At 45.2% G+C, this 18,895-nt stretch overlaps 1 protein-coding gene across 5 annotated transcripts in view; it reads left to right on the top strand.

The window, feature by feature from the left end:
- bnc2 (basonuclin 2) overlaps nt 1–18,895 on the top strand; it is a 159,179-nt gene that overhangs the window by 129,764 nt on the left and 10,520 nt on the right. For all 5 annotated transcript variants that reach the window (XM_047579525.1, XM_047579526.1, XM_047579523.1 and 2 more), the window contains one exon: nt 14,717–17,109. In XM_047579525.1, the coding sequence (XP_047435481.1) occupies nt 14,717–17,109 (2,393 nt within the window). The remainder of the gene's footprint in view (nt 1–14,716; nt 17,110–18,895) is intronic.

Genomic DNA, 18,895 nt, shown 5'->3' with positions numbered 1-18,895 from the left:
CATCACACACGTGATTTACCGTCGTCTGTGTGCCTGCATGCGAGGATGCGAGTGAACGTGCGTGCACGTACGTGATCTGCGGGGCATGGCAGCAGCCACATCACATACAGTAAAGAAGCACTCCTCCGGGACATTACCCCATCGAGATTCCAATATAGAAAAAACAGTCAACATTTCCAAACCTGAAAAAAAAAAAGAAAAAATTTATAAAATAAAAGGCAGACTACATCTGGCACAATGTCTGTACTTAAGATCTCCAAGTATGTGTCTGGGGAGGAGATCTGGTGGGACGGAGCCTGAGTCGGCTTGGAAGCAGTAGAAACGGATGTCACACTGGAAATTTATACGGTGCGGTTCAGGGAGCAGCGGCTGTAAATTGACAAGTGATGCTTGTGAGCAGCGTTACCCGTCTGTTTCCCTTTCTCTCATCTTCTATCTTTTTCCGCTCATCTTTTCTTCTCTTAGGGTAGCTGTTACTTTTCACATCTGTGCGCGCCCCGAGCGTTATTGTTAACGGGTGAGAGGTACAAAACAAGACAGAAGACTGAAAAGGGGCAGCGGGCAGCTCCGCGCGCAGACACGGGGAAAATTACTTGTATGCTCGCCATGTGACATGAAATAGTGACAGACGAAGAACGCGAGGCACATCTGAAGCCAATATCTTTAATCTCTGAATGAAAGCAGTGTTTTGCTTGGATGAAAGCGACCCTGAAGCCTTTTTGGCAATGGTGAAAGCATGATATGAAGGCTAACTATATATATATTTCTTCCCAGAACAATGTTTAATATGACCTAAGCTAGGACGCACGATGTGCCATGTCAATCAAGAGTGCACACCAGCATGTGCGCATAAATACCCGTGCTATAGTTTGATCGAGTCATTCTACTGTATGAATGTCTCTAATGGCAGCTCTCGTCTTTAATAATGCAGGATCATCTTTTTTTTCCCCCGTCCCTCTCCTCATCACATCGGGTTTAGAGTGACAGCCACATGAGCCAACGTTCCCATTCCCCTGTCTACAGGGGGTCAACGCAGGGAAGAGGGAGAGGGGGGGGCGGACAGGATGCTGAAAGATGCACAAGACACACAAAGACAGAAGACTACTTTCAGTAATTGATTACGCCAAGAGGCTGAAGATCAAATACAGTTCACTTATAAGAGCACATCTCTGAATTAATTTAGTTTATTTACAGAAAAGTAAAGCACTTAATATGTAAATTTGTGTTATAACGATGGATAAAACCATGTTAGAAAACAACAGCCGTAGAACTCAAGTGGTGCCCAAAACAATCACAGCATCGCAGCTGGAATACAGAAAAAAACAAAGTAAAAAGAAACTTCACAGCCACGTATAGCGAAGTAGTAATTTAAGGAACGCAAAGCGAGCTGTTCATTATGCGGCGTTCTGGCGATCCACGTGGAGCACATGTGTTACACGGGGTTTGTTAAATCCCACCTCTGGACACAGCGGACACGAAATAACTCGAAATATTTTTCCAATGTAAAAATCAAAATAAATTGGCACCTAAAGAGAATCCTTTCTCAGGGGAGGGGAGGGCCTGCTCCGGAGATACTGGCTCAGTCCGCCTGGTCAGTGTTCAGCAGTGACATCTGGTAGACTCCACTCCTCTCCCACCAGCGCCGCCAGAGCACCACTTGAAAACTGACAGATGCCAGGACGACTGTGGCAGCTCTGTTTTGCTACGAGAAACATGCTGTCACATCTGGGCCCTCCGGAGAGACGGAGACGTGAAAGGTGGAGATAATTCCAGACACAAAAAAAAAAAAAAAAAGACAAGAGAATAGAGGGAACATCAGGGTGCGGAGACGTGATCTCTTTCACAGCCGCTCTCATGCGCTCACACATGAAATGTCACAGGCCCAAACATCAGTGCGGGTGCCGCGAGGCTGATGCCCCTTCGGGGTGACAGCGTGATGAGAAGGGTGAATTATGCTGTAGCACCAGTGCAGCGCGGTGCGCGCTACTTGCCACCCCTGCCTCGTATCTTCCGCTCTCTCCCCCCTCTCATTAACCTCAAGTCTGATTGCCCCCAGGACTCCCTCGTGCTAATTAGAGGGGGAAATATGTCTACGGTGCGCGCGCTCCTGTACAAACCCGAGCATATAGCTTTGCACAGCTGACAGAAAGGCTGCTGTAACTGAAGGTGCGAGAATGAAAGGCTTGTCTGCCGCTGTGTTTCATCTGCGTCCTGGATGTGTTGGCAACCGCGGGGTTAACCCCAGCAGGTGACGGTTAGCAGCGCTGTTGATTCCTCTTTACGAAGACAGCCTCCGTCTCCACGGCGCTCCCTGATTTAGCGCGGCTAAATCAAGAAGTGAGCATCGTGTCTCAACAAGACGCAATTAGAGATGAACAAGATATGAAACTGTGAATTGATCATTTTCCCCTTGTCACTCACTCAGGGTAACGGATGGCGCCGCGATACAAAGAACCTAATAACAGCTCTTAAGGATGAACTGCAATTTTGATTTTCCTTTTCTCCTCTGTTTTAATGAGGACGAACCTGTTGTGCTGAGATGTTCAGGGGGATGCAGATTACACACACACACACACACACAGACACTCACGACCAAAGACTCGCACAGTGACTGTTGGCCAGCTCCTCGGTGAGTTAAAGCCTATTGACAGCGAGGCAGTGTGGCCTCTTCCAGCGCAGACATTAGCACTTGACGTCTCCATTCAGGAGGCCTTTGCGGACAAAGAAACGGGACATTCGCCTCTTTTGTTTTACACGCTGCGAGGGACGAGTACGAGCAAGACACAAACATGTTGAGGGAGTTGTACAGCAAATAGCCATTTGTACCTGGACTGGACCTGGGGACAAACTGGGGAAGAAAGACAGAGAAGTGGGTAAAGATAGAGGGAAGCAGGACGAGTGGGGGGGGTGGGGAGGGGGCAAAGGGAGAGTATTTAAGAGCACTTGAGTGCCAGCATAGATGTAGTCACTTCTCCCAGCGGACAAAACCAGGCCCCTCTGCTCCGTGGCATGATTTTTCACTTTAGAAAGCAGCACTCAGTGCTCCTGCTTCCGTCTTCAGTCGCTGCCTGCTTCAATGACTCCATCATTCCCTTTCATTCGCTCTACGTGGGGCACCAGCGCACGCACGCACACACACACACACACACACACACACACACACACACACACACACACACACAATTTGACCCATTTGCCCCCCCTGTCACTGGTAGTAAATAATTCCATTGTGAAGGCCATTAGCGGATATCTCAAGGGTTAAGAGGGGAAATGCACAGGCAGTCAGATGGGTGATTAGACAATAAGAAGATGAAATGTCTACTATTGTTTTGTTGCTTATTGTTTCACAGAGATCACATTAGACCTGTGGCTAATTCATAAGCTTAATGTCTTTTATTTGCCCTGTTATTGTTGTTTTTTTTTTTGTTTTTTTTTGTCAAGCAGCTAAGATGGAGACATTTCCACACATGCGTGCGCACAGACACGCACTTTACTTGTATCGCTACCTCTCTCACATGTGGCAGCAGGCCTCTCTGCCAAAATCTAATGATCCACAGACCTTGTTCTCATCACTGTTTGGGATTCAACATCCCTTCAGACTAAAGGAAATGTAAGATGCAATTATGTAAAGTATAGGGAGAAAGAGCCAAAACTCTTCATCTGTCCTCATGTATTTTAAAGGCAAAACCAAAAGTGTTTATGTTAATACACTTTACTGTGCGTGTGTTCCTGTGCGAGCGCGGCCCGGGGCAAAACAGCTTGACGTTTCAGTGGAGGACTGCACCTTACATGGCTAAAGCGCGGCCCTGCCAGTGACATAGCCTTTTAAGAATTAGTGTCACCAAGCCAGAAACCTCACTAGGCAGTCTGACTCTGAGCACTGCCGTGGACTTTAATTGTTAGAAGATGTTGTTTCGGTGCACCTCATGCGCGCATGACGTGTGGCGCGTGTTTGTGCGTCTGCGTCGCTACAGAAGCGCCGGCGTCCCGCGCGCATGAATCTGCAGATACACAAACTGGTCCTCTGAGCCTTTAGTTCAGCGACTTTCAGAGGGATCCTTGTATTTTTCCACAGGCATGTCAGAGGATTACACAGTCCCTCTGCTGTTTCACTGACCCCCTCCTACACACACACACACACACGTTACACACTTACATCAAAGCCTCTCAGCGTAGTGCCCGGCATTGAGTTAGGGGCACACTTGCCTACTCGCTCAGCAGGCCACTGGCACACACACACGTTTGCCTGCAGGGATTGCCAATGGCAAGTATGGCCTCTGTGTGTGCATGTGTGTGCATGTGTGTGCGAGCGTGTTTGTGTGTGAGTGGGGGAAAAAAAAAATGACACATGCTCAAGTTCGCTGAAAAAAGAAAGTGAAACATTTTGTGAAAGCAAAAACTACAGATTCACCAAAAGTTTCACATCACCTCAGCTCAAAAAACAGCGACGTATTAATCATGCAGTATGTCATATAGATTTAAAGGCAGACATCACTTTCACGCCGCTCTATAACGAGGAAAAAGTTTCATTTCCTAAAGCCATTGTTTTGTTGGTAGATATTAATGGGGATGACGCAGCAATGTCCGAGAGCTACGCGCAACTTTAGTTATTAAAGCACCAAGGCGCATTGGCTGAGGGGGAAATGTGTACATGAATTATCCCCAGTCAATATATAGAAATGGTTGTGTGGTACCCAATTACGCCCCCGTTTGACCGCACGCTCACCTCTTCTCCAACCTTTTTGTTTTCTCCCCTTCCCGAGCTCTGTTCCCATCCCACTCTTCCCCTGTCAGGCACTTTGGCCTACACACACAGGGCAGCTATACAAGTAAAATCCAAATCAATGGGTTCACACAGAAACAGGCAGACACGCAGCAGACAAGGTAAAGGCTCCGAGACCTCTAACCCAAACACCTCTACCCTGCAGGTTGATCAATAGTCAGAACCCATCGCACTCATTCCGCACTAATCATTTTCTCAATGTTACCTCTCTCACCCTTTCCTGCTTTCTTCTGCAGTGGAGAGGAAGTTTATTTCCCAGAGCTCCTTAGAAATCCCAGAAGCCCGCATGCCCCCATCTCACCTCCAAGCCACAGCCAGACACCCGGTTAGAGGCTATTACTATCGTTAGCACCCCCCCCCCCCCCCTTCCATCCCAACAAGACGCAGACAGAACCTGGACATTAGCTAATCCATACTTATTGCATCTGGGTTCCTCTCACAGCCTTGTAATTCATATGGAGAGACATATTAGCGCGACATATTAGGCTGGCACAGGTCTACGAGGTGAGAAGCTACACTGACACTAAATCGACTTAGCCAAAGCCTCACGGGATGTTGTAGGGCACTGCTGCTAGCTGACGACTAAGGCCCCGTCTGCCTGTATTGAGTTTCAGTGATGGCTGTTTAGCTTGTAGCGCTACACAGGGCAGAGAGGGGGAATGGAAGGTGCTCCGGCTCAATGCGTTTACTGACAGGAACCCTGCAGACCGCAAGGCTAAAGGGATCAATAGCATTGCAATGCACAGCACTACCAGACCAGGGCAGACCCAAACACAAGAAGATTGCATTACACGTCGGCTCGGATCAGGAGATGCCTACAGTGCTATCAACACGACACAATTACATTTAATTTACGCTCAAATTCAGATAATTATTTCATTTTCTGATATAGCGTAATTTTCTAGGCACAATCTACATCGGCAGTGTTGTGCAAACACAAAGTGGGCGATCCGTCCCCGCATCTCACACAGGTTATTTTTCTTTGTCTGGTGATCCCAGACCTGAGCCTCCAGGTGGCCCTGCATCCCCTCTCTGAACAAACAGAGCAGCGCTTTGCTCCACTTCCCCCATGTCACCAGGGCCAAGTCCAGACATTGTGTGGCCCGCCGGCCTGCTGACACGGCCACCCAGCGTGCCAGGGATTTGCGGCAGGGTCAGAGTTGACATTTATTAAAGGAAGTTGCAGGGAGTTGACAGTCCTCTCGTTACGTTGCACTCCAGAACTCAGAAACGTATACACCGTACACGCCCGCCCCCGTTTCCAACAATAAAAGAAACAATGGAGCTGTTAAGCACTGTATGACCCCCGCAGGGCCCACTACAGTAAGAATGACAGCTTTCATTTCCCCCGACTAGTGCCACTGGCTTCGTCACGTCTCGCTGAGAATTGCAACTTATGACAAATTCAAAATAAAATAAGGAGATCTCCTTGCAGCTATGTGAGTGCAAAATATGTCTAATAGAGGACAAAAATGATCATCTTTACAAAACAAATCTCAAGAAACAACTTCAAGTGGCCAGTGTGAATGACGGCGAATGAATATTTGTGGGCCGCAAGGGGAAGCGCAGAGTTTAGTAGACCGTGAGGAACAATGAAAATCTAAAAAGGAGAAGTCGAGTGAAATGGATTGAGTGTGCTGAGAACCAGATGTGCCGCGGATGGATCAAACATCTGCTAGCTCTGCAAGGCCTCGTCAGTCTAGAATGACCCCCATAGTCAAACCTTTCTCACCGCGCGTCCCGGCAAACCTTTTTGTTGTTCACCATCATCTGATACAGAACATAATTCAGTCCGCAGATTTCATCTTGAGTATCCAAACTGGGCGGCGGTCATTTGGGGTGTCGCATTTGAGATTTTTAAAAAAAGTACGCCGATTTATTTTTTTTTCCCCCCGTTATTGTTCTCCATTCTATGTGTTTTGATGGTCTGTAGCTTTTCCTGGTGTATAACTTACAGTACAAAGAGGCTGCACCAGATGGTAATGGTGTTTATTTTTGCAGTAAGTAATCACCATTCTGGAACTTACGACAGTACACAGGCCCAGGGACCTGGAACCGTGCCCCGAGAGACCTGAGCACCACTTCCTGTTGTGCCCACATGATCACAGGCACACACACGGCGCACAGCCTCACACACACATGAATGCACAAGGACATCCTCTGGGCCACTTACGACGTGAGCCCCTGGGCCAAAGCAGTAGATGTGTTCTGGCACATAGGTTGGCTTAATGTAAATTACACTGCAGCCACGCTGGCACCATGCGCATCCAAGATGAATGAGCCAGGTTACACGCCAGGCACCAATCCCAGAGAGGGAGTCTTTAAAACACGCAGCGTTTGCAAGTTGGGGCCGTTTTACCTACTCAGTCCACCATTTCACACTGATAAGGCAACTGCAATCTTAAGACGCCCAGCCTTAGGTGTAATTTATGGAAGTGTCTTTTTGATAACAACATGTCATCTCACTCTGAAAAGCAAAAACAAGGTAATTATTTTATTACAATCAGAACTAACAAATTAGAACGCCCACTTTAAATGCTGTTTATATTCAGTTTGTTGATAAAATGTAATTTTGTCCTCACCGCGCACACACTCGCACAGACTTATTTAATATTTCCTCCCTTGAAGACGATTGGCACAATAACACACTTTTGAGCGTCCTGTCAAAGATTAATTGTAGGCACGTCTGCTGCAATCGACAGCTCAAAGTACAACAGGAGGAACGGAAAGAAACATAACTGACGGCCTGTACGAGAGCAATAAAGGTTGATTTAAACCCCAGGAGGATGAATTTCCACGGTAGGCTGCAGAGCCAACTAAATTATAAGAACATGCCGCATAAAAATTTTGATTCCTTATCCAGTACATGTTCATTTTTTTTTATTTTTTTTTTTTATGTCAAAAGCTAACATAACATATTGTCATAATGACTGATTTTGAATTACAGAGTCCTGAGCAACACTTTGTTTCCAATCCCGAGCAGTCTGCCTCATAGATTCCCTGTTAACATGACAGACACAGATTCCTTTGGGGCCCACAGACCCCCTAGTGGCCCTTCCTATACGCACGCAATTCAGTCTGGCAGTGAAATAATGTCGGGGAAAGGAGTGGGGTGGAGGGAAGGTACCAGAGAGAGAGAGAGAGGCTCGAGTTAATGGTCTTGCATCTTCCTGGCAGCATGTCAATAATGGCTCTGATCACATTAAATAAAGAGTCCATTAGCTTATTCTCTTTCCTCCTGCACGCTCCACAGCAGAAGCACGGTAGAAAGCTGAAAAGCTCTTCTAATGCAGCGTGTCTGCACGTTACAGACACCTTTATCTGTTCCCAGCCAGACTAAAACAAAATGACTTGGGAGGTTTACCTACACTACAATCCATTCATATCTATTTCCGTTTACACAGTCACGGCAAAGAGATGCGTGGATCATTTTTGACTGGGTGGAGATCGATGTTAAAATGAAACAAATGGAAAAAAGATTTAGCTATTGGGGATGGTACTATTTAACACTTCATACACCACATAATCAGGGACAACTTGTAGCACACTGGTTTTATGAGCTCAAGCCCCTCTAAGTTTCACTTATTTTATTTAAAGCACGGTCACTTGCCAGAGACTGTATTTTTGCTACCCACTACAAGCCTACAGATATAATGTGATAATGGGTATTACACAAAAGAGGAACAGAAATGACTGATACATGAAGACACAGCAGAACCACATGACTGTGCAGCCAAAGAGCAAATTGTGAGCATATGTTAATGCACCTTCTCTGCTTCGGCTTCCTGCCAAAATAGTAATCAAGACAAAGGAGATGTGATATAAGAGGGGGAGAAAAGCATCTCTACAACACACACACAAGACAGGCCATTTCTCAGCCGCCTCACTGCTCTCCACTGGCCCTGGAGGGAGCACAGAGGCCCCCACATCTGTCTCCCAGGCCCACGACAGACCTGGCTGCCGTATCCAGACCCAGGAGATCACACGAATCATCCTCAATTAATGTGAACCATCAGGCTTTCCCTCACTGCTCCTATCATTCCACCCCTCTTCTCCGAGGCATCCCCTCCAGCTCTGGACTAGGTCTGCTGAGTTTTACACATTGACCACGGCCACGGTTGCTTAGCACAGTTGGGTGAGGCAAGGCATCGTTATTGTGTTATTGTGCGCTTTGTGCAAACAGACAGGGAATCGATACATCAGTCCGGACCCAAACGCTGCTCACATGTCAGTGCTGCGAGGCGGTTCTTCAGAGGTTCTGAACTCAGACAACAGCCGACTTTGCTCCGCAGCTCACTGGGGCCTGAAATGGCTTCCATGTGCCGCCCCATCTGAACCTCCGCTGGGCTGTGGCCAAAAGGCTGTCCTTTTCACTTTTTAGAGATGCTGAGGGACAGCTTTTAAACAAAAAACGGTGGTGATGGTGGACGTCGGGAGATTAAGATGACGGATTTGTTTTCAAAAACAGATAATGAGAAAAGACAGTTCAGTGGGGAAAGAAATGGAAACTGTTTACTAAAGGCCACCTGGAACCTGGTATGTGCCAGGTAGTGACTCACCCGTTTGTGGTAGAGTCTTCTGTAATAACCCCCCACCAACCCCACCCCCCTCAACCCTCGTAGTCTGCAACTGCACTATAAATCTCACTCCAGTCGATTAGTGTGCCCTTAGCAACAACTAACACACAGTCATGAATTTTTAACCAAAGCCATGAGTTAAGTCAGGTTGGGAGGTGAAGCCAGGGTATCTTGTAGCCTGTTGGTTGATCAGTGCGTCTGGTACGGAGAAACAAACCCTCTGGCCTCTTCGCATTTAATCACACCGGTGCCCAGGAAACAATCCTCTCTGGCAGTGATGATCATAGTATTGAGCAAGGCAGTGCCCTTTGCATGGTGCCTTATTAAATGATAAAGCAGGAATCAAACTTGAATTGATCTCTTCCGAGTTCTAATCAGGAACATGAGTTATTGCACAAGGTCCAGTCTGGATTTGTGTCTTACAAAGGAGGTGGTGTTGCATGGAAAATAGGATCTGGCATTACTGCCCTTTGTGTGTACATACAGTAACTATATAGCACAGAATGACTTTGCTAAAAAATAAATTCCATCATTCAACAATTTGAGATTTCAACAAATCGAATTGTACGTTTTACTAAAGCTTTGGTTTGCCCAAAGGAAACAAACAATAAAACTTTTCAGCAATGTTTTCTCTTGTATCGCAGTCTGATCTGCAAACAGGGACATCAAGGCCATCTGCTGACATATAAGATGCCACTCATGTGCTATTCTCTCCACAATATACACTAGTTTTAGACTTTTTTTTCCCGGAAAGTGTGTATTTGTTTAGCTGCTATTTGGGTTTGATAACCAGAAGACAGTGCAAGATACCACCAATCTTCCTTCTTCATTCTCAAAATATACAGTTCACTACATCATGGTTTTATTTGCGGCAAAACTGTTACTCCACACTACTGTTGCCCATCTTGGTAACTCTAGTTCATTTTGTGTCAACTTTCTGCAAAGATAGAAGTTGATGCTTGTGCACTTTAAAAAAAACATCCAACATCTAAGGTGCGTACACAAGGTTACATCTAAAATGCATTCTTATGATGTGCTGAGCATAAAAGAGGAATTTACCAAGATCACAGAGTGCAAATGTCAGCCTCTATGATTCTCACAAATGTCCTCCACCCACGTCTGGACGTAGCTACTGATTTCCCTGTGGTCCAACACAAGGGAAGAAGCAGAGCCGGTGTTCACTCGCGACCTCTGACCTGCCACTGTGGAGCCAATGGGGGAGCAGGCAGTGCCTTGGGAGTTCTTGGCCTCTGATGTGATGGCTCCAGGCAGTGGGCTTTGCGTGAACCCATCCCCCATGGCACCCTTCGCCACTAGATCCTCTGCATTATTCATACAGCCCGATATGGGGTGGAGAGAGAATATGGAAAAAGAAGCATCAAGGTTCAAGACCTTCTCAGATCACAAGGAACTTCAGCTTAACCTCCCTTGAAGTGGCGAACACGGGAACAGAGCAGTTTTTTTTTTAGAGGAACTGGATCTGAAAGCAGGACTGGAGATCAATGGGGGTTCCCTTGAGGCTTAGTGGAGATCGCATTCACTGCAAGGTGATTGGTGAATCAATGTGGTTCCCATGGTTGGCTTTGCCATTGTGAGAACTGATCCATTCTACTGCAAGTGAACTGTCTAATGATCAGTTGAGTTTGAACCCATGTACAACAGATTGTGTCACTCTCCATTGCTTGCCTAAAAGACTCTGAGTCACAGAGTATGATACATGATGATTAGTGAGAAGCATATACATGTTAAGCTGTTAATCCCTAATGCACGCCGTGCAATCTAACAACGGTGCACATAACCTGCTAATTGCATAATTGCCTGATTTGTTTTAACCGACAGTGCTACCGTGGCCTGTGACAGGGCCATCATTTGCTCGTCCTCATTGTCAGCAATCTGCAAGCTGGATACCCCGCTACACACCCACTACACAACATCCATATTAGAGACAGCCATGAATTAGGAATGCATTGCGGGCGCAAAGAGATGAATAAATACAGCCGTTGCTAGATTAATTCTGAAAGACATGGAGGCAGGCAGATAAAATAAACTAACAGCAGAAGCTGTCCACCAGATAAAGTGGGTACCCCATCGTCTCTCTGCTGTAATTATTGGCTAATAGTCATTAACCTGGCAAACAGAGGTTTAGCTGCATTGTTTAAAGGACTCTGGGATGCATAATGACAGACTAATATGTCATAGCACTAGGGGGGATGGGGGAGGGGTGGATTAATGAGATTTTACTGGAGGGAGTGTACAAGAAGAGGTGGGGCACGCCTGGAAAATATAGGGGGAAGAGGGCCACATTAAGCTAATTGGAAGATGAGTGCCTACTTGTAAAAGTGCTTCTAATGGCATATTTGTTTCTCTCACAGCATCACAACGCTAATGCAGGGGAGTGGGGTTGTGTACTGTAGGAAGGACTACAGAGGCCTGTGTTTGTCTGCAAATGTGTGTCAACACACTTTAAATGCTCATTTTACTATGATACATGTACCTCTTTTCCAACTGTGGATTTTCTATTAATTTTTATTGTGGTTATCTGAGTTAATAATACAGGTGTGAAGTTAATAATTGTGACTATAAAGTGATATTTTAAAAATTTGGTTGTAATAAAAATTAGGTACTGCGATAGCTTTTAAGAAAAGTCTACTGAAAAACTAAATAAAGAGCATGCCTGATCTTAGATCACGTTTGTCCCTTTTCATATCCTTTTGCCTAGAAAAGAAAAAAAGTGCTGCATTTCTGAATTTGTGTCGACGCTCTGCTTCAAGCCCGCCCCCCCAGCCCAAACGCTTGTTGACTGGCCTCCAAAACTCAATTGACCGGTGAACGAGGAGTGCTTGGATAGCCCCGTCTAAGGCAGGGTCCAGTGGATACCAGAACTGCTGACCTGTTCTGACAGCTGGCTGGCCCTTGCTAACGCTAATGGGCCCAGTTTGGCCTGTGTCATTGAGTTTTGGCTTTAGTTTGACTTCATGAGTAGGGAAGCGAAGGCACTGAGCTGGACTAGCAGAGGATAAAAACAACAAATGTCTAAACCCTGTTTGACAGTCATTAAGAGTGTTGTATTAGTGCAACTTGTTAAAGTGTTTAAATTTACAAAGCATTTGTAGTCGTATATTTTGAAAAGTCTTGCATTTAATAATTAGTATTGTTATATTATATTATACACTATTTTAGCATTTGTAGGACAGTCATTAAAATGAGAATTTTAACCTTATTTTAAATTAATAAATGTAAACTGGGAAAAACAGAAACCCAACAATAGGCTATTTCAAATTGAGTTAAATTTAATTATGTATTGTAATCCATAAAACGCAAATTCTCTTTTGCTGTTTACTGCCAATGAAACAGAGATATTACTCAAAGCAAAAGAAAAGCATTTAAAAGCTTTCCCATAGTAACTGCAGGCCTCCTTTGAGTGTTTAAAGTGCAACACAAACTAATTATTTTTTTTGTCACTAGAAAAGATGAAAAGGCAGCGGCTCTTCTTAGAACTGAGATTTCTAAAGAAAAAAATCTGGTTGTATTTAAAGATTCACAATTTGCTTTCATTTTTTTGTTTCAATTAAATCAAATGGAAGTACTAATGCCCAGATGGCCATGCAGTATGAAATAATATTGTCCAGGCTAGAATTTAAAGTCATACCTCCAGGCTAAAACTCCAGAGCGCACACAGAATGAAAGTGTAAAATGTTTTTTAATGTATATTTAACAACAAATACCCCAGTGACTATTGATGTTTCGTCTCAGAAGAATCTATTTCTCCAGTATATCTGAGGGCATGATATGAAACCGCTCACACTTTTATTTTCTCTGTGTTTCTGCTCTTCTTCCTCTGTGTCTCTCCTGCACTCTCTCTCTTTTGCTGTCTCTCTTTAAACATTTATCTTCTGTTTTCTCCTTACGGGCCCTTTGTGCTTTGTGATGTTGGTTTTTACAGCTTTTTACTCACCAGAGTTGCCATTTATCTTTTATAGATGCCAGCAGCTAGGAGCACATAAGAAATGTTACCATTTCAGGGTGACTAATTGTCATCGCTTGCGTTAGTCCCTTGATGTCACTTGCGCCTGGTCCCACAGGAACGTGTGTGTGAACTGTAGAATTTACTGTCTATTTCCATCATGTTCGCAAAAAAAAACCTTGCAATCTCATATAATAATAGCAGTGACTGCAATTACAGTATGATAATCATTTTGGGAAGAGTACTGTAATCAGTGTTACGAAAAGGGGAGAGATGTAGTGTAAGAGCACAAAAGTACTGTATCAAACATCCACTGCTCCAGCCTTAGTAACTAAATCACAGTCGGTTCTGAAGATTTGCCAAGATTCCTTTCTGTGAATCCTTTGCCATCTCTTCATGTTTGATAATGTGTACATTTGCATGGAGTCTAAGTTTCTTAGAAGATTTGAGCCAAGGAAAATGCTCTATTTGGATTAATGCCCAAGTCCCAGAAGAGTAGTTCTGGTACCTTAGGATGGAAATATGTTTCTTATCATTTCCAAGCCTCCAAAGACACAAGAACTACAAATGCCAAAGAATTAAAAATTGTTATTTTACATTCCTTCCTTTTATGGGTAGATGTAGTCAAAAGAAAGTACATCAGTTAAGTGTGTTCAAAACAGCATGGTTATTTATTGTAAAGGGTTTCATCATTGATCTTTAAGGTGAAGGTGAAGGTGAATGATTTCTGTTAGACTGATATCTATAAACCCGAAAATTTCACACATCCTTCAGATATTAATTTGTAAAAGCATGAAGAAGGTTTAGGCCATCCATTCCCAGGTCGACAGTTTCATTTCTCTTTAACTGTTGAAAGAATACAGTAGTGACTGCCCTCAAGCATTTAACCACCACAGTAAATCTAGAAAATGCTTACCAACCAAGGTATGCTTTGTGGTTTACATGAATTATTCTATTGTCACTCTTAGATATTTTTTTCTAAGGCTCATACAGTTTTGTAAATATCCTGAGGTGAGGTTTGTGTTCAGAGGGTGTCCCAGCAAGAGTTCAAATCTTTTTACAAAGCCCCACCCCAATGCTTTTGATTTGGTTGTGGGAATTAAACTCAGTCATACTATCATCACTCTGTGGTTAATGATTACATGTGCGGGACCGGTTTAAAGAAAAAATTAATGAGTAAATACTGTATAGAAAATGGGGAAGGGGGAGGGCGGATATTTTCTTGACAAAGCTCTGTTAGTTGCTACTTGCTCCAGGGGTCTCTGAGTTTCATGAGGAAAAAAATCTCACCCTCACAAACTAACCCTTGCTCCATCTTCTCCTGTGACCACACTTATTATGCACAATCAATAAAGGTCTGTATTTTTGTCTTGTCTCCTCTGGGGCATCTAGGATGCTGCAGGCAAGGTGCTGGACCGCTGGACCATCATGTCCCGAGAAGAGGAGATCATCACCCTCCAGCAGTTCCTGCGCTTTGGTGAGACCAAGTCCATTGTGGAGCTGATGGCTATTCAGGAGAAGGAGGGTCAGGCAGTTACAGTTCCCTCTTCCAAGACAGACTCCGGGATTAGGACATTCATTGAAAGTAACAACAGGGCCCGCAGCCCAGGGCTCCTGACACATCTGGAAAACAGTAGCCCATCCAGCATTCACCATTTTGAGAATATTCCCAATAGTTTAGCCTTCCTCCTGCCATTCCAATACATCAACCCAGTCTCAGCCCCCATGCTTGGGTTGCCTCCGAATGGCCTCCCTATGGAGCAGTCTTCTCTTCGGCTTCGAGAACCCAGCCTGCCAAACCAAGGAGAACAAGTAGATACTAGTGAATCAGAAGTGTCCCTATCACCCTACCGCACAGGTCAAAGCCCAAGTCGAGGAGTGCTTGGGGCCATTAACAGCAACACTGAACCTAAGACAGAACCCAACAACCGGGCATCACCCATCTCACCAACCCCTTCCACCCAGCAGGCTCAGCAGCAGCAACAGCAGTCACAGCTTCAGCAGCAACAGCAACAGCAGTCAGGCCAACAGCAGTCTCAAAGTCAACCTCAGCAACCCAACAGCTTGAGTGACCACCAGGTCCACCACCACTTTGTAAAGGAGGAACAGTCTAAAACCATCACTCACCCTTCCTTCTCATCTAAGATGCATCGCATGCGCCGCATGGGAGCCACCTCACGCAAGGGTCGTGTGTGCTGCAACTCATGTGGCAAAACCTTTTATGATAAAGGCACACTTAAGATACATTATAATGCTGTACACCTGAAGATAAAACATCGTTGCACCATTGAGGGCTGCAATATGGTCTTCAGCTCACTACGCAGCCGCAACCGCCACAGTGCCAATCCCAATCCACGGCTGCACATGCCCATGCTGCGCAATAACCGTGACAAGGACCTCATCCGTGCCAATTCAAACCCTGGTACACCGGTCATCTCAAGCACCAAGAATGGTGGCTTCACTCTCACCAGCCCTGGAAGGCCACCACTAGGCTTCACTACTCCACCAGTAGACCCACTGCTGCAGTCACCCTTGCAAAGTCCACTGGTGTTCCCCTCCCTGAAGTCAGTGCAGCCAGTCCAACCAGTGCCCCCATTCTACCGAACATTACTGTCCCCTGCAGACCTTGTCAGTCCTCCAGTGTCACTGCCCACCAGCCCCATCATGCCCACCACAACCAACAGCACCGCCCTGATGGACCAGCAACAGCAGATGCTGGCTGCTGCAGGAGTGGGGTCACACAATAATGTTCATGTGTCAGAGGCAGGACACATGTCCCACCGCCTACCTACACCTAGTGCCAATCAGGACCTCACTGGCAGCAGTGACCCCACGCCCAAAAAGAAGCCTCGTAAATCTAGCATGCCAGTTAAAATTGAGAAGGAAGTGATTGATGTGGCGGATGATTATGAGGACAAAGACGACGACGACGATGATAACATCCACCACAATCACCACCATCACCAGTCATCTCTGCTTCACAACAATGTCAAAATTAATGGAAATTGTAACAGCAACAACAACAGTGGTACCGGCAACCACAGTGGTGGTAGTGGACAGCAATCCCCGTCCCAGGACGAGATGAGCCCTGGCTTAGCTCTGAGGGGAATGATGAGGCAAAGTGAAGATGAATGCAGGGAAGGGACTGGCAGTGACAGCAGGGGTGGCGCTTCTGAGCTGCGCTGTATGGACAGCTTTACCTCTGAGGATCAAGACCATGAGAGAGACTTTGAGAATGAGTCTGAAACCTCAGATTCCAAGATGTTCTACCGAGATGAGCTGATGGATGTGGAGGAACAGCAAAAGCACAGCAGGGGTGCAAGGGGTCTGGACAGGGAAGACAACGACGGTAGTGAGGAAGCCCACTTGAGAAAGGAAATGGAAGGAAAAGGCCATTCCTCACCTTCCACTCACCAGCCTCCTATCAAGATCAAGGAAGAACTCAATGATCCAACTTATGACATGTTCTGCATGGGCCAGTATGGCCTCTATAATGGAGGCATGGCAGCAGCTGCTGCTGCCGCTGCAAGCATGGCTGCCCTGCATGAGAGCTTCATCTCTTCGATGGGCTATGGTGCCAGCCCGCCCAAATTCCCTTCATCTCAATCACCAGAGGGAGATCCGTGTTCAAGCCCCGACCCCAAGATCTGCTATGTGTGTAAGAAGAGCTTCAAGAGCTCCTATAGCATGAAACTACACTATAAGAATGTGCATCTTAAAGAGATGCATGTGTGCACTGTGGCTGGCTGCAACGCTGCTTTCCCATCCCGGCGGAGCCGAGACAGGTTAGTGCTTGAACTTTGGATTGAACCCTTTTGATTTTAATGTAACTGTGACAGTCACAGGTCGGTTTGATTCTGCTTTTAACATTTATTGCGTTGTATAAATGTACAATTAAATATGCTTGTCTTATAAGGACATAACAGTTTTTAGAAAAGCCATATGAAAACGTAGTTTGGTTTTGGTGATGAGTCTTTTTTCATGTTAATAAAGTTAAATTTACTGGAGTATTTCAAACTGCAAAGATTTTATCTGGATAGGCCATTACTTAACATCTGTTATTTAATTGAAAACTAAAAAGGGGATTTTAGGGACATCTGCTCTGTGTCAAGTCAAAGTTCACAAGCGTATGGTGAGAAACACTCACACACACATTTAAACAAGCACTAGGCCATAACCAGCAACCCTCCAGCTGCACTGTGTTGTTTACCTGCCCTCATTACCTCACCTTGTCACAGGGAGATGAAGGCGCATATATTAACATAGACAGCGGTTTGTCAAACCACCGCATTTATTAGCGCATTAAGAGGTGAGACTAGCCATACTCACCTGGGCTTGTTAGCACATATCAATCCCACACACTCACTCTACTGAATATTTATGCTGTAGCAGCACTGGCAGCCGGCTGATGCCAGAACACAACCCAGCACATAACATCCTCTAGTGCCTTTGGTTAGTACAAGCACCCCAAGGGATTGGCAGCAACAATTTTTTGCATCCAGGGATTGACTTTTAAATTTATCTGTTTAGTCATGCTTAATTAAAATCTTTATATGTAAGTGTTAAATCATATTTATAACGATCCACATTTCCTGTGATGAATCAACTACTGACAGATGCTGTAGGTTTGATTGAATTTTAAATATTCATAAATGCACAATGCTTGTCTTATAAGGACATAAAAAAACTTCACACCTACCTGCGACTACTGACCGTAGCTGATTCCAAGAAAACAAAAAGGATGAATCTATCCTGTCCCTTTAATACATGCATGTTTCTCATATACATGCTATAATTAACAGTGTTATTTAGTCTATTACTTCACGGGAACAGAGATTTTTTTTTACTGCCAATATCTTTAACAAGCGACAGTAATATAAGCTAGAGCAGAGGTGCAACCTACAACAATTGAAAAATAAATTCTTTCCAGAGGGAGTTTTATATTTTTCCACAGTGCTATGTCTAATTCAGACACCCTCACATCTCTTCCTCCACCACTGCCTCCTCCTTCCACCCAGAATCACTGCTCCTTTCCTTTTCTCCCAAGCAGTTTGTTACATTTGCTGTTTCTGTGGCATCTGTTTGTTCATTAGCAGCATGTAAATAGAGCAGGTGAGGCTGTGACTCTGTTAGAATGGATGTGAGAGAGGGACCAGAGGGAACAGAGCTGGAGACAAGTTAGCATCCGTGAAGGTGCAACCCTGCTGCTCACCTGACACAGCTGCGCCGACAGCAGCAAGATGACACAAAGTGTTATTATGGCATGCAATGCCTCGGTGTGGTGTACTGCCACCAGTGAGTGTGTTAGCTCCCCTCTCCTGACAAGGTTTTAGGAATAGTAAATGCCTAAGGCAGAACCAGCCTGCTGTGCAACACGTGCATGCACACACATAGAGGCACTTTCACATACTCGTAGACACACACAAATACATGCAAATAGAAGTAGAAAAGCGTGTGTTCTTGTATACACGTCGTCTCTTCCTCAGCTCCTCCTATGCTTCCTGCATCATCACGGTTTGCGTGTGACAGTTTGACTGCAATAGAAACGCCACTCAAGCGCATAACGTGGCG

The sequence above is a fragment of the Mugil cephalus genome, chromosome 2 (assembly GCF_022458985.1).
Source record: "Mugil cephalus isolate CIBA_MC_2020 chromosome 2, CIBA_Mcephalus_1.1, whole genome shotgun sequence".
Taxonomy (NCBI): Eukaryota; Metazoa; Chordata; class Actinopteri; order Mugiliformes; family Mugilidae; genus Mugil; species Mugil cephalus.
Note: the sequence above shows the minus strand (reverse complement) of the source record. Positions and strands in the feature narration are given on the sequence as shown.